This window comes from Microcebus murinus, chromosome 14 (genome assembly GCF_040939455.1).
Source record: "Microcebus murinus isolate Inina chromosome 14, M.murinus_Inina_mat1.0, whole genome shotgun sequence".
NCBI lineage: Eukaryota > Metazoa > Chordata > Mammalia > Primates > Cheirogaleidae > Microcebus > Microcebus murinus.
The window spans coordinates 29,304,388-29,320,750 of NC_134117.1; the positions used below are offsets into that span (position 1 = coordinate 29,304,388).

General features: G+C 44.5%; 1 protein-coding gene across 1 annotated transcript in view; it reads left to right on the plus strand.

Moving 5' to 3' along the window:
• Positions 1-368: 368 nt before the first annotated feature.
• The window catches only part of BLNK (B cell linker), a 65,501-nt gene continuing 49,506 nt past the window's right edge, over positions 369-16,363 (plus strand). The window contains exon 1 of the mRNA XM_012767175.3: positions 369-602. Coding sequence (XP_012622629.1) covers positions 556-602 — 47 coding nt within the window. The 5' untranslated portion in view covers positions 369-555. The remainder of the gene's footprint in view (positions 603-16,363) is intronic.

The following is a 16,363-nucleotide window of genomic DNA, read 5'->3' on the forward strand; positions in this document are numbered from 1 at the left end:
AACAGTACGAAAATGCCATTTTATATAATGGTTCCATAAGTGGAAAAAGCTTATCCATGACTTTATGCAAATCCGCATAAAGTCTCTGAGAGACATTCAGATGGAATCGATTCTTCTGCTTTTCCTTGAGCCCAGGAAGTTAGCGGTGACAACAGGACACCTGCTGAAAACAGGGACTGTAGGTATTTGGGACAAACAGGAAGAAGTGACCAGCCAGCCCAACTTGGTTCCAAATCTGATTATAAAAGAAAGCAGCTGGGAAGAAATTTGCATGCCCAATAGGTTTCACTATTAAAGTTTACACAACGTGGAGTAATCGCCAAGCTGGCTGGCTACCCGGATCACATGATTACATAGAAACATGAAACTTGACTATGTGCTCGGGCAAGTTTTACTTCTCCCTAGAGCAGGGGTGTTTGCCGGTAGCCTGCACTCTCAGAAACCCGACTCGAGTAGCCAGCACGCTTGAGACCACAGGCTTGCCATGCTGTTCCCTAGCAGGGCCAGGAGCTGCTGACGTTACCGCTGGACAGGCTCTTACAATCACCAAACGGAATGGACAAGCTTAATAAAATAACTGTCCCTGCCAGTCAGAAGCTGAGGTAAGATTTTCCCCGTTCAATAATTAACCTTCTGCGTCTCCTTTTTTCCCCTCGCAATGCTCTTCCTGCATCTTAGAAACACTGAAATCCTGGAGATCTTTGCTAGTTCCCAGTGGGTGGCAATTGCTGTAGGGAAGTGGACTGAGTTTTTGGATAAATGTGTAGGAACAAGTTGGCCTCGCTGTAGCTGGCGTTTACAGTGAAGTGTAAAGTTCTAGAGAGATAATGACACAGAAATGCCAAGGACTTGGATTCTGCTGGAGGACCACTTCCAGAGTCTGAATGCAACAAGTTTTTCTAAGAAAGGATTTGTCTAAACTGAGGTCTCACTCATTTCATTGCAGATTACTATTTAATTTTAAGGATAGCTGGCATCCTTCATGTTCATTGTAGTTTTACTGTCTCATTCATTTTGTGGGTATATTACAAGTGTATTGGGGGTGTTATATCTGTCTTCCCAATGCCCTCACGTCAGTGTAACAATTATCTATAAAAAGCCACTTAGAATAAACTATAAGCGGCTCCAGGGGCATGAGTCAAGGAGCTATGACAAGACAACTTCCCAGATTTTGCTGTTGAAGGTCTTCTTTTTGCCTCTTTGTAACTGCATCATGGCTTTTGAGGATTGGAACTTTTAAATGTTCAGGGAGTGTTTTATATTCCAACTCATATTGGCATTTCATGTTTTTATGGGACTACTATGTGACATGTAACAGATAAATAATCACAAATAATGAGGAGCTAGAGAATTGGAGTTTTCAGGACTACATTTAAGAGAAAGTCTGGAATGGGCAGAGGGATGGCCCATCACAGTTAGAATGCAGGTCTTACACCTAGTATGTGCTGACGGAAGGTGATTCGAAATGAACGACTGGTCCAGCATCAGCAAGGAGCATTGGTGGCTGCCAGCCATTTCCAGGGCAGGATGCCGGAGGCTGCTGTGGGGTCAGCACTGACAGCCACAAGAAGGCACCTCGGTCTTGCCCTTGGTCTCAAGTTGCTAGACCCTCATGGGTGTGTGTGTGTGTGTGTGTGTGTGTGTGTGTGTGTGTGTGTGTGAAACAACAGGAGCCATAAGTGGCTCAGTGAGTATAAGAAGAGAATTGGGGAAGATGGAAGAGGTTCCATGGAGAAGGTAAAAAGTAGTTGTAGGAATGGAAAAAAAGCATTACAACTGGGAAGGAGGAAATAGAGAAGCTGGCACTCGGAGCTGGGCACAGTCCAGTCCAGCCGTAGGACTATGAGGAGAGTTTTCTGCCCAACAGAGGCTACGGAGTGGGGCATTTGGGCCCAGAGGTCCTGGTAAGGTTGGACACGTCATTGGGTGGGGCCAGACTGCAGATGGCAGTGCTAACCATAGGGAGTTGGAGAACAGGTTGTGCTGTTGGAGGTGTCATACCTGCAGTTTAAGGAGCTAGGCAGGATGTATGGGAGGGGGAGGGCAACTGGAGGGGGAATGGGCACTTAAGGAACCGGAGCATTTAGAGTTGTAGGCCTGGACTTTGGGCACAGCAATGACAAGGGAAAGGGAGGGAGAGATAGGAAAGATGTGGCAAGAAACTAACAAGGCATGATATCAGGGCCTCTCTCAGATGAGCAAGAGGGTTCCAAATGTTCTTTTCAGACATGTTCCACAATCTAGAGCTCTACAGAGCCTTCGAACCTCTTTCAGGGACTCTATATAGGGCTTTAAATAAAAGCAATACAACTTAAATCATTTTATGATCCCTCCCTTTGGGACAAAGTCCAGCTTGATCACAGAGCAGTTGATAGGCAATAGATGACCATAGATTATAGGATAGAAAACCAAAATTATACTGTGGATAATCATACACTGCACTCATCTGCTTAAAGTAACTTTTTTTTCCCCACTTGGTTACTCAGTTGTCTTTACAGAATTTTCCTGTTTTGCCAAAACATACGCTGTCGACGTGGAACTTTTCAAAGAAATGAAATTGTAATAAACACAATGGCCTCAAAGCACCATCTTAAACCTTGCTTGCAGTTAGATGGGATGGTGAGGAATCCACAGGTGAAATTCTTGCCCCTGTGGGCTGTGTCCCCTGTCCTGACCAGTTAACACCAATTCAGAAGGTCAGTCATTATTCGGCACCAGATGACGGTGTAAGTGGAGGGTTATGTCTATGTGCTTAGGCTTATCAAAGCTTCTATGAGAATCTGCTAAGATTCTTAGTCACAAAAATAGAAAGACAGTGAGTGTCCATCAAGAGGGCTGAAAAGGATGATCCAGGGAGTCTATTCCCAGGGCAGAAAAGAGAATGGAGGTGGCAGGAATGACCAGGAGGAGAGGAAAAGCCAAGTCAGCCAAGGGAAGGGCGGCAGGCAGGACGGGAAGGAGACACGAAGTTCTCAAAATGAAGGGGATGGGGAATTTTCCCAGATGGGCACGGCTGGGGATGGGCAAACACCTGGATAGTTTCTGCTGCTGAAGAATTGAGACAGGTGAGGTGGCTAAGTTGTGTGTGACGTGGAGATGTGTGAGCACAGGGTCTCACCTTTTCCTCCCATAGAGACACTGCAGGAAGTAGGCTTCTCTGTTAGTAGGAGTTCATAGACTCTTGGGTTATTTTAGTTGATTCTTAGCCATGAATTTCCCTTCATTTTATAAGGTATGATCCCATCACAAATCCCCTGAGACCTGGGCTCTCAATCCCTCCACCATAAACATTCCTACGATCATAAAAATTTCATTCCTTTCTAGATGAACTTTTCAAAATTTAACATCCTGAATCACATTGAAAACATTCAAGTGGGTGAAAGTAATTTGAAATGGAAATTTACAAATTTTGCTAACTTCCCAATGGACTCACCATCTGTGCTTGTGCGATTTTCTCTATAGCATACACAAATGCATGCCCACTTATTTTTACAACTAGAAAAGGTCTTTGACACAAGTGTGGTCAAATAATGTCTCCTCAGTTCTTGTTTTATTAAAGAGTATGGTATTTCAGTCAGACAAAGCAAGATTTGTGTGATTTGGGGCAAGTTTACTTAGTCTCCCTGGCCCCTGTTTCTTCACCTGTAAGATAAAGGCAATAATAATACCACCAATGCGGTAGGGCTATCGTAAGGGTTAAATACATTGTTTTGTGAAGCAACTGACACATGGAGTTCCTGGCACATATTAATTATTAGATTTTAAAAAATAATATTATTATTACTGTTATTCTTATTACTGCTGTAGTTGTTCAAGGGATGTTCTGAACATACACAGAGGATTACATTGATCCCGATAAGTGTCCTATTCGTTTCATTTCTTCTTTCTGATTGTTTGGTCTATCGATTCTGACATCTGTGGCATTTAGCTTTGCATGGACTGCAGATGTGGCAAACATCCCTTCTCTGCCTTCATCAAAGTGACTGATAAAACTGTTGACAGTGACAGAGCACCACCAAGGTGTCTGGGTCTCCCTGGGGAGCTCTCGTTCTCAGATCTTGTTTGACGGATTCCGAGTTAGGCCTTCTAGTCTCAGGTCTTGGAATTTTCAGCTGGAGTTTTCAGTTCCTCAAGTTTTCAAGTTCAAATCTTCAGAAGCAAATTCACCTTCTTTTTGCCTTTCCACCGCTAGCTCCCTCGCTGGGCCCCCGTTTCAGGCAGTGGCGTCATCACCACCCCCACTCTGACTCACCCTTCTCTCTGCACCCTCTCACGGGCCACACCTGCGGCCTTATCTTTATGGCCCTTGCACACGGGCCTTTTTCTTTCCTTTTCTGCCACACCATCCCCATCTTTCCTATGTTTGTCTGGGTCAAACTCCTCAACAAAATGAGGACAATTCCCAAAGTCTCTCTCAGATCTGGTCTCTGAAGCACAGAGAGCACATTTGACATGTGTCACCTTCTCTAAGGCTGCCATTTTGTCCCATGACCCTGAGGAAGTATCCTTCATATATGTAGAAGGACAATGCAATTGGAGCCCAAAGGGGCTGATTTTAATCGCCAGTTGGTAGCTATGAGTCCTGAAGACATTCCACTTCTCTACGCCTTTGTTTTCTCAACTGTCGAATGCAACAAGAGATGCCTTGCTCACAGGCTTATGTGAAAACCAAGTGAGAGAATATGGGCTGAAGTACCCAGAACAGTATTTATCACCTTATACAAGTAACTAAAACAAGTAAACAAAAAGTACAAGTACATAAAACAAATAAACACAACCACCAGCACCTCAACCCATTATGAGTTGTCATTTGCTGTCTCTCTTCCTCGTCGTATTACTGGATCCAACTCCCTTTAACTGGAGTGACAAGCAGAGCCAGGAGCTGCAAATGGGAGGCCCAGCACCCAGTGGTGGAGATAAGACAGACATCCCAGGCAGCCTGGTTTCCCATTCTCTTCACACTGCCCACTTGCAGCACATCAGCTGAGAATCTGCTCAACCAGGCCATCTTGTGTCACACCAATGGATGGAATACTCAGAGCAGCTGCACAAGGACTCTTTCTCCCTGTGGGCAAGCTACATGGGAGCCACATTGCCAGAAACTTCTAGTGAGAGTGGACTTCAGGGTCATCAGTTAAGAAAACTCCAGGCAACTGCCCCATCCACTCTGGGCATAGCTATGCCAGGAAAACCCTAAACCAGAGTCCACATGTCTGAGGCACCCTCTCTCCTGGATCCCATGATTGCTTGGGTACCATGGCCAAACAACTCCTTCCTCTTCACACAACCTGTCTCCAAATGGACTATGATACAATAATTAGGTTCCAAGACCTGAGCCACAATTATATTCCAGCCCTGCCTCCTGAGCCACAATTATATTCCATCCCTGGCACTGGATTGGAGGGAACTGGGCTGGTACCAAACACTTTAGGCACATATTTATAGACAATCTCTTGGTTTTCCCCCCACAAATAACTAACCCCATCTGTTCAGTGAAGAATTCACTACTTTAATTGATTTTTAAAGAGGACCTTACTTTTGCACTCATGTAATGATATCAAGAAATCTGGGCTGTTAAATAACATGTACAAGAAAAAAGAGATTAAATGATAGCCTTCTCATAGGGCAATTGAAACACTGGATGGCTTTCTTTGGCCTTTTAATAAACCCCATAGAAGTATCTTTCCCACCTCTCCCCAAGACATAGCTGGATCTTTTAGATCAGTGATTCTCCACCAGGGACAATTTTGCTCCCCGGGGAACATTTGGTTGTCACAATTGGAGAGGGGGTGTTACTGACACCTAGTAATAGAGACCGCCAGGGATGCTACTCAACATCACAGGACAGTCCCCATGACAAAGAACCTTCTGGCCCAAAATGTCAACAGTGCCGCTGTTGAGAAACTCTGATTCAGACCAACTGGGATAAATTCTCTCTAGAACAAGAAGCACATATTCATTTGTATGTGCTTATAATGACAATATGTATTTAACACTGATGTTCCTCTATCTAAGATGGTTTAGGTAAGGGTTTCCAAGAGGAGAGGCAAGAGGTCCTTGGGCCTGTATTTCAATGAGTTGGTCTTAAAAAATTTTTAGCGTCAAACACAACTAGATTCCATGAACTACATGTACCATCGAGGTATAAGTTTTTCTGTCCCAGGTAGAGAAATGAGAGCAGAAATGAGAAATGATTTCCAGACATCAGGTCTTCTTGGTATAGTTTGGTTTTTGCCTCTGCAAGTAGACTGGGGGGACCTTGCGTGGAAACCCTTAAGGTGGGGGTAAAAAGCACATTGTGTGATAACACAGCTATTGAGAAGCCCAAGGGATTGTGCATCTGATCTAATGGCCAAATTCCAGACAGAGATGGACACACTGTGCTTGTCCTGGAGCAGAATTTGTCACCCTGAGGTCCATAGGTAGATCACTACCTGAGGACATTGAATAGAAGACAAAGAAAGGGGTGGAGAGAAGAAATGTGTTTCTCTGTCCGTTCTTTAATGTCTTCTGAGTCATATATGAAAATTTTGTGGCAGTGTCTGTGAGGCACGTATTTGGCATAATCCTTCCATCAGCCAGGATAGTTTCTGGAGCATGATTTACCCTTTCTTTTCTCGTCTCCCTGTGGCCAGTGTGCATATATATTTTTGAAGCTGATGGGTGGGTTTTGAGGGTTTTTTCCTTAAGACTTTATTCCATCTCTAGTATGAATTAATCCTGCATTTCCCCTCCTCTTCTCCAAAAAGACTCGTTGAATTGGTTTTGATCATATCTGGATGTCAGGAACAGTCTGATCCTTTTATACATGTTAGGAACCATGAGAGGAGGTCTGCGTAAGGGATCAGGCTGTGTGGGGTCGCTGTCTGTCATCACATCAGATACCCAAGGCTCTTGCATGACCCTAAATCCTGCCTCCAAGTTGTTGGGGCTGCCGTGCTCTGCCCACTAAAGACATGGCCTCGCCAAGGAAGCCTTCTAAGTCCACTTAAGCAATACTCCATTTCTGCAAGACAGCAGCGGTCAGACAGGCACTGCTACTGCCTCCCTTTGGATACCTTCTGTCCCAGGAGCTGTGATTATGCTCCATCAGGTTCCCCTGGGGACATTTGGCTTCTTGAAGGTGACTGTGCTTCCCTGCGTGCTCTGTCAGGTGTTGATGTTTAAGCTCTCATGGACAACCTTAGTTTTCTCATTCCACATTTTTCTGGGCTTCCTAGGCCCCCAGGGACCAAGCACATGATGAGGGATTAAGAAGAAGATTCACCCGTTGCTCCAGACATGGGCGCCATCTGCTGACTTGGGGGAATTCCAGCCCCATCCAAGTCCCTGCCTCCAGATAGAGGGCGAGGGGAACCCTGAAGTGTGATGCTGTCCTCTGGGCCCCACGTGACCTCAGGGTTCCCCGCACTGCTGTAGGGAAGCAGCTCCCTCACGGGCCGATGTCAGACACCAGCAGTGGAGATCCTCTCCCGGGGGTTGCACCTCTCGGCTGTGTGTCGGGCTCCTTATTCCTGGCTCATCTGTCTCCCCATCCCCAGTGCGCCGTCTCTCAGTGACCAAGCTTGTCTCCCCTCTCCACCTTCTTCCTCCCCATGCTCTGTCCACTGCTGACTGCTGTCTGCTCCCCAAAGAGCTTCCCCACAATCCCCTTCTCCTACCTGTCCTGTCTTGGCCTCCCTTCTGAAAGCAAGTCTGCCAGCAGCCACACAAAGGCTTATGTTTTACTCTGATGTTTTCACAACCATTTTGCACCTTTATGATCTAGTACCCCAAACAGGCCATTTCCCTCAGCCCAACATGGCTGTTGCAATGCTTATTTCAAAAGCAAGGCAAAGAAGCTGGCTGAAGGCACCGGCAGCGTCCCCTTGAGGAGCCACACTTCTCTGCTGGCCCCTTTTCTGAGGAGAGGTCTCAGTGCCTGAGGAGCAGCCCTGCCTCCCAGGCTGGCTGGGCCCCAGACCTGCCATCCAGACTTCACCCCTTCGCGCGGCGCAGGCAACGTCAGCACAGGCCCTGCGCTTCCTGGGCGTGTGGCCGCACAGTCACACAGGGGCCTGTGCTCAGAACAGTCTGTCCTCGGCTTGATGCTCTGCTGTTGCAGTCCTGCAATTCTTAATAATTTTGACGGAGGGGCCCTGCATTTTCATTTTACACTGGGCCCCAGAAATTATGTAGCCAGTGCTGGTCACAGGTTCCATGAGGACACCGGCCACGCCTGCTTCCCCCACAGTGTGCAGAGACGTGGGCATCAGTGGAGACGCAGAGGGTCACCTTGCAAGGACTGAAAGGCCGCCTCTCCAGCCCCTTTATTTTTCAGGTAAGAAAGCCGAGGCCCAGAGAGGTAAAGTCACCTGTTGGAGCTCACGACAGCAGAGCTGGCTCTACAGTGACACCTCTGCGTTTGCCTGTGAGGAAGGAGGAAAAGTAGACCACCCCTTCCTTTTCATTTCTTTTTTCTTTCTTTTGGTATCAACGTTTTTTAAAAATTTTCAGAATATGGGGGTACAAATGCTTTGGTCACATAAATCGTTTTTGCACTGCCCAAGTCAGAGCATGTCCATCCCCCAGACAGTGCACATCGCACCCATTAGTTGTGAATATATCCATTCCCTCCTCCCTGCTCCCACCTGCCCGACACCCAATGAATGCTACTACCATATGTGCACTTAAGTGTTGATAAACTAGTACCAATTTGATGGTGAGTACATGCAGTGCTTGCTTTTCCATTCTTATGATACTTAGGAGAATGGCTCCAGCACCATCCAGGATAACACAAGAGTTATTAGTTCACCATTGGTTTTTGTGGCTGAGTAGTACTCCATGGTATACATACATAACATGCAATTAATCCACTCATGTATTGATGGGCACTTGGGTTGTTTCCACATATTTGCAATTGTGAATTGTGCTACCATAAACATTCGAGTGCAGATGTCTTTATTACAGAATGACTTTTTCTCACCCTCTCCTTTCCTACTGTCCTCCTGTGTCATTTACTGGCCCACATAGCATTCTAGCTTAGTCTGTGTTCTATGCTTTTCCTAGACACCTTTGTAAACTAAAATGCAGCCAACTTACTAGTCAGAAACCCTAGTGAATCCCTTTAGAATCCATGCTGTCAGTATTTCAGACTATTTCATGTTTCCAGGCCCAAACTCGAATTGCACACTGACTCGGGCATGTTTGGTATCATACTGCTATATATTTTTCAAAAACTGCTCCCAGAACAGCCCATGTAATCCGACAGTGTTATAATTATAAGGAGCAGAGCTGGTCTCACATACAGACCAACCATAAAGCACCAATGTGGTATTTTAAGAGGTGGCCCTGAAAAGTGTTTTTGCGGTACTGGAAAAAATATGAACTTGAGAATCAGGCAGACTTGGTTTGCATACTCACTCTGACTTACTAGCTCATGGCCTTTGAGAAGTTCACTTAAGCATTTTTAGCCTCAGTGTTTTCATCTGGAAAATGGGAATAATAATATACAACATATAAAAGGGGTGTTTAACAGTAAATGTGTATAATGGAGAATAAGAATAGCTCAGTAAATGTCTCCTTCCCAAAAACCTCTCCTGCTCTGGGTCTCCCTGATGCCCCAAACTGTATTGTTAGAGAGGAATCCGTGTGGGATAAGGTAGTATCCCAATGTTCTGGTTCAAAAGTAAACATTAACAAGTGTTAAAAGGCCAGGCACTGAGCCATCATCTGTCGCTAGCACCCAGGCAGGACTCATTTATCTGATGGCTCACACCCAGGGGCAGAGAGCTCTCCTCTTCTACCCCACACAGAGATGGTGAGTCACCGGTTGTGCGCTAAATGAATGAAACTTTGTTCAGGAACACGGAGATAAGAGCGAGGGCAGGGTCAGAGATGGAAGACCACACCTAAGTAGACGGAGTTCTCCAGGAGAAGGCTGTGACCAAGGGTGCTTAGAATAGAGGATTGGAGAGTGAGCTCAAAAACAGAACGAAATGCCCTTCCTTGTTCTGTTCCCCACCCCCTCACTTTACAACTTTACTTGGTTCAAAGTAGAAAAAGCTGCAGGATGAAGAATCATTTTTTAAGCATAAAGAGCATAGTAATGTCCATACTCAATACTGAACAAACCAGGAAGGAGTCATTTTATTTTAGTGTAAATAACTACCATAGAATCAATGCAAACATGAGAAATATACTTTCAAAAAATAAAATGTAATACAAAATCATTAGGAAAGTGAACTCTCTACATATATCTGCTTATTTGGGCTTTTAAATGGTCTTTACAGACTGTTCAGGGTCCATATTTTCTTTTCACAATGGAAAGACTTCTGATTTCATGTCATTTCCACATTCAAAGATCATTGCCAAGCCAATCCCAGATGATTGGGCCTTATACACCTGATGCTATTTTTTAGGATAAATACTGTTAAATTCTTAACATGATTAAAACAAAAGCTATTTGTGCAAATACCTTAAAAGTATATTGAAAAAAAATCTACTTTAAAATTACTAATGACTGCTTTATGGGTTTGGGGTTTCCCTTGGAGGTGATAAAACTCTTCTAGTACTAGATAGTGACAGTGGTTGCACAATATTGTAAATTTATTAGTGCTAAATAGCACTGAGTTGTACACTTTGAAATGAGTGAAATGGTGAATTTTACATTATGTATATTCTACTACAATAAAAAAACTGATCAACTATTTCCCATATTTACCATAAAATACTGTATTTTGGGGACCTGTGAGCATATATTTCTTTGACCAACTAGATTTTCTTTCAAAGTTTTTCTTTAAATGTATTATTGACAAACATTTCTAGAAGCTTTTGAAGAATTACTGTGTTTCCTTTCACCCCCACTTCTACACACAAGATATTTCTAATATCATTTTTTATTCAGAGCCCACAAGGAAGAGTTTAACTGGGTCAAACTTTTTCAGTATGTGGGAAATACTGTCTGTCAAAATCACTCTTTATCCTGAAAATATCTTTGCTTTTAGCTGCAGAAATTGAAGCCTGGACAAGTAGGTGACAAGACTATATATATCATGTCATGCAGACTCAGCCAAGATTCTTTTTCTCATTAATTTTTAAAATGACACTCACATTCTTAAAGCCATTCATTTTCTAGAATTATATTTTGAGACTTTTTCTGACACGGGATTAGAATTACTTATTGGTCACTTGGTTTTACAAACTTTTTGACAGCTGGTTCGGTTGGAGAAGCATTGGTTTCACATGGTAATTTTCACACTGGCAGAGGACAGACTGTGAACTTACCACATTTCAGCTGTCAGCTCCTCGTTAGAACAATGAGCACAACAGAGTAAAACACTGCACAGAATTAAGTGACATGGCCTCTGGGGGCTCTTCCAAACCCAGAGTCATATCTGGATACAGGAGCCTCCTTTAACTCTTTTGGGTTTTGCAACCTGCTTTTATATAGTTTTATGAAGAAGTTTCCCTTTACCCTCAGCCCTTTCTGCCAGGTGGGTGGTGCAGGCAAGGACCAGCAAGTGCCCCGTGTGCTAAAGGAGAGGACAGTGCTGTTATCTCTAGACAAGGCCCCAAGGGCTCTCCCCTAGAAGTCAAAGAGAGGGAAAGCTGTGACAATTTCTGCTGTCACATCAAGTGGCAAATCTTCTAAGAATGTTTTAAAGCAAATGTAGCACCGTTTCTTTGCCATCTCATCAGTCTCAGGGTGGCATGTCCCATGCCCAACTGCCTGTGATAGGGTAAGTCCCACCAGCATTCTCTAAGGGATACCGGGTATTAGTGGAATCATCCCTACTTCTGGTTGTGCCAAGTCAGCCCAATTTCTGTCTGCTTATGACCCCGCTCAGCACTGCAGACGTGCCAAAGACTACCACAAAGTATTTGCAGATCTTGGTAGGAAAAAAAAGGAAGGACAGAAATGGTAGGGTATGAGCTGTCTGGAGAAACTTGCAAATTACTTCCTATGGTTACTCAGTGGTTAGTAAGAAACAACCGTGACAGCAAGATGCTCATGTGTAAGGGGACACAGTCCCTCCACTCCAGGACCCTCAGGTGGCCTTTCTGACTAGGGTGTTGAGAACGATGCATGGGGATCTGGTGCTGGTCTCCCTCCAGCTGCCCTGTTCAGCCACCCTACTTCAGAACACGTTCCAGCCCCCAGAGAGCTCCTACCACGTGCCCTCCTGCCTGCTGTGTGCACAGCCCTATCTCTCTCCCCCTACCCTGCCACCTGCCCTTCCCTATAGACTGAAACAGGCTTTAAGAGCCCACGTCCCCCTCTAGTGAAAAGTCTGACCTTGTGGACCAATAGGAAGACAAGGGTGGGGGCATGTCGTGTCGCCATCAAAGATTGCTGAGCTTATAGAGGGATTGGATGCCATCTCCAGGGACAGAGAGGAAGGTGCCCACAGAGGCACATGGCGAAGCCAGTCACCTGGCCTGGTGACAGGCCAAGCTGAAACAAGTCAGTATGTAACATCCATGGGTGGTTGGGTCAAGAGCATGGGCTCTGGAGTCAGACCTGATTTCAAATCCCAACTCTGTCATGTATTAGCTGTACAACCTGGGGCAAATTACTTAACCTCTCTGAGCTAGATTTTCTCATCTATAAAAATGGGGATAACCACAACAATATGGATATACTTATTCACAATGCTTAATACTGCTGGACTATACACTTAAAAATGGTTAAGACGGTAAATTTTATGTTTGTCATCACAATTTTAAAAATAGGATGATAATAGGACCTACTTTCCATGGTGCTTGTGAGGGCTAAATGAGACAATGCACACAAAGTGCCTGGTACAGAGTGCATGCTTGATAAATGCCGGCTTTTACTCTTGTTGCTGTTGATTTTCCGAGTCAGTGTCTCAACAGTGGCTTATCAGGCTTGTAGTATAGTCACAGCTCTGGATGTGGTGGGAGAAGGGGGAAGACACCTCCCTGCCATGGAGAAGCTTCTCCTCCAGCAGGAGGCTCTAGCCACGTATGGCAAGGGAAAGAACAGGTATGGTCAAAAGAGCTCAGGGAGACTTCAACTTCATTGACGTTAGGGCGGTCGCAAAATTCCCTGGAATTTAATATCCTCCCTTGGTACAAGGGGAGGTTGACGCAGGATTTTAACCACTTCGGTACGGTGCTCACCGGCCAAGAAACCTTGCCCTCAGCCGGCACTCACAGTCTGCACGATAGCTTGTGCTGTGCATTGGTGATGCATCTGTTTTGCCCTTGTGTGATGGGGAAAGCTTTAAAGCACTAAAAGCTTGTTTTACTTTACAGGCAGCTTTAGGAAAATAACTATAATAACTCCTACTAAGGACTTGTTAAAAGGTCACAGATTCACAGTAACTTATTAGCTGAACGTACGCACTGCAACTGCAGAGATAAAAGTAAAAGCTTTTGGCTGTTGACTATAGTCGACGCTGGTACCAAAGTGGTTAAGTCTCTCTCACTTCCAAATTTCTGTGGCTACCTTAATTACAGGCAGAATTAGGAGTTCGGATTTCAAAGCTGTGTAGCCTGAGACAAGCATCGTGATCTCTTCGGGCCTCAGTATCTGTGAAGCGAGGGTGGGGAGCACTCGCTTGGCTGTGGCATCTCACTCAGGTTGTCAGGCCACGGAAGGGACTGTCAACGCTTCTGTGCCAGCTCCACTGTGGGCTTGCTTTCCAGAAGGAGGCGGCCTTGGGTGCTGAAGTTGCAAATCTAAATATAAGACCGATAATGTCACAGGAAGACCAGGCTGGAGGAAGTGGGCATGAGGCAGCCGGGAGCAGGACTGGACAGGAGGGAAGCTGTCGCAGGGACTCTGCTGCAGTCACTAAAAACGCGGCTTTCTGTTTCAAAATAATAGGTTGGTGGGAAAGACTTCAGCTTTAAGACAGAAATTACCCAAAGGGAAGATATTTTATATGACTCAGAGCATCCTTCAGTCTGTCTGTACCTGTCCTCTGGCTTCACATAGGCCAGAAGGTTTTTGTCACATAGGAAGGTGGTGGGAAGGGGCTCTTTCCTGCACTATCGAAGGGCAGGATTTGTGTTCGGTTCAGCTCTCTATCCTGCCTTGCTCAAGGTGCACTTGCTGAATATTTGTGGAATAAAACAAAGACATTTTTGTTTTATTCTACATTAAATTATATATTATTTAGCTCAGTTTATTGATTTTAAGGGCTCCCCTTAAAGTTTAATATCATGATTTGTCTGCCATTCTCAACTTCTCACTAGACCCCGAATATCCTAGACGATTTCATCTCCGAGCCTTTGCACTTGCTGTTCCCGATCCCTGGCTGCTGTTCCTCGCTGTTTTGACATGACTGGTGATGGGAGGTGAAGACTCAGAGAGAGAAAGGGGTCAAAGACAGCTCAGAAATTTCAAACCTGAAGATCCAAAGACATCAAATTATGAGCTCTGTTTTCTTCTTTTTCTTTTTCCTATTGGTAGTTTTAGATTTTCTATAATATACTTGTATTAAAATATAAGAACAAAAATTTTAAAATACTATAAAAAATGATGAGTAGCATTTTAAAAAGAGGTCCAGAGTCAATAACATTAAATAATTTAAACACCTGAAAAAAGAGGAAGTCAGCTAAAACAAAGGTCCCCAACTTATGTTGAGTTGTATAGTTATTTCATTATATATTACAATGTAATAATAATAGACATAAAGTGTAAAATAAATGTAATGTGCTTGAACCATCCCGAAACCATCCCCTACTCAAGTCTGTGGAAAAATTGTATTCCATGAAAACGGTCCCTGGTGCCAAAAAGGTTGGGGACCACTAAGCTAAAGAATCAGCAAACCTAGTAATATTCATTAAAATATTTTAAATTTTAAAACTGTAAATGTGTTTAAATTTATTTAAAATTTAAATTAAAAAAATGTTACTATCTGCTTATAGCATAAAGTAGTTAATAGATATATTCTTTGCTTATATGTACACCAAGGAAAACATCAGAGAGATTTCTACTCCAAATTGATCTTAGAAACATAGGTTGCAGATACCTACCTAGGGGATTGTTACCAGAACGGATGTTCTAAGGATGCCACGTATATGTGGATAAATCAAAGGACTGAGCCAGCAGCCCCAGGGGTTCTTGCAGGAGCTCAGGCTGAGACTGGGTAACTCAGCCAAGATTTAAACACTCGGGCTTGGTTCAGTGCACACTGGGGAGCTGCTGCAGATCCTGGAGGAGGGGGTGGTCTGTTGAAATCTGGGTTTTTAGGAACAGCTGAAAAGAGCCCTCACAAACCCTCACTGCACAGGTTGGGGGGGCCATGCTGCCAGCTGCTACATTTTCCTGGCGTAAAGGGGAGAGTGTGGGCTTGGCTCCTGGCTCCGAGAGGAGGACTAGCCCTGTGGATACGGAAAGGAGGAAACTCAAGAACGGGAGCCGAGGTTAAGATGTGGGGGTGAAGAAGGAAGGACTTATCTGCTCTGCTTGTTTACAAAGAGTCACTTTCATTCAAGACCCTCTTTAATCTGTTCCTAAATCCAGATTAAGCACAGATTTTCTCTGATTAGCAGTGCTTTACATTCCACCTTTTCGGGAAAGACAGAAGTGAAAAAATACACTAAAACCTGCCTTTTCATGGTCCTCTGTGAGTGTGCTAAGGAGCTAAAGGAAAGCAAGGTGTTTTCTGATCCTCTTATTTTTTTCTACTAAACTTTACAATATATACTTCTTGCAGATGATACCATCTGTTAAATCATCTCCCGTATTTAATAGAAAGCATTTGAAAAGTATTTTGTAAAATATGAATTTTCTGGGAGAACTCTAGTGATCTGGCCAAAATATGTGTTTTCTGGCCAGAAACAGCTGTGCAGCTGCCCTCCCCATGCCACCATGGCCCCGGTAGAGCTCAGTGTCCATCAACCTTCCTTCCTGGACGTGTTCTATCCCCTATGTTCCTGGGGCTGTTCTCGGCCTGCAGACAACTTTCTGAAGCTCTATACACATCTGTGGATCCTTATGCTCTCTTGGCCAGAGGATCTTCCCTGGGGGAGACACCAAGACCTCCTATCCTGACAACACTGCCAGCGGTTCTCAGCCTTGGCTGCACACTGGACTCACCTGAGAGCCAATGATTCTGGTTTAAATGGTCTAGGGTGAGGGCTGGGTATCAGGATTATTAAAAGTTCCTTAAGTGATTCTAATGTGCAGCCTAAGTCAAGAGCCCATCTCCAACCTAACTTTTCTTCCAGGAAGGAGAAGATATATAAAGACTGCCCACTGATGCAAAGTCTTAACTTTAACTCAGGAAATCATCATTGCAGAAGGCTGGGTTATATGCGTTTAGCTCCTGGGGTTGAGCACCTGCTCCACCGCCAGGCTACCTGGGAACCAAAGGCAGGCAGAGAAGAGGCATCTCTCTGCCTGACT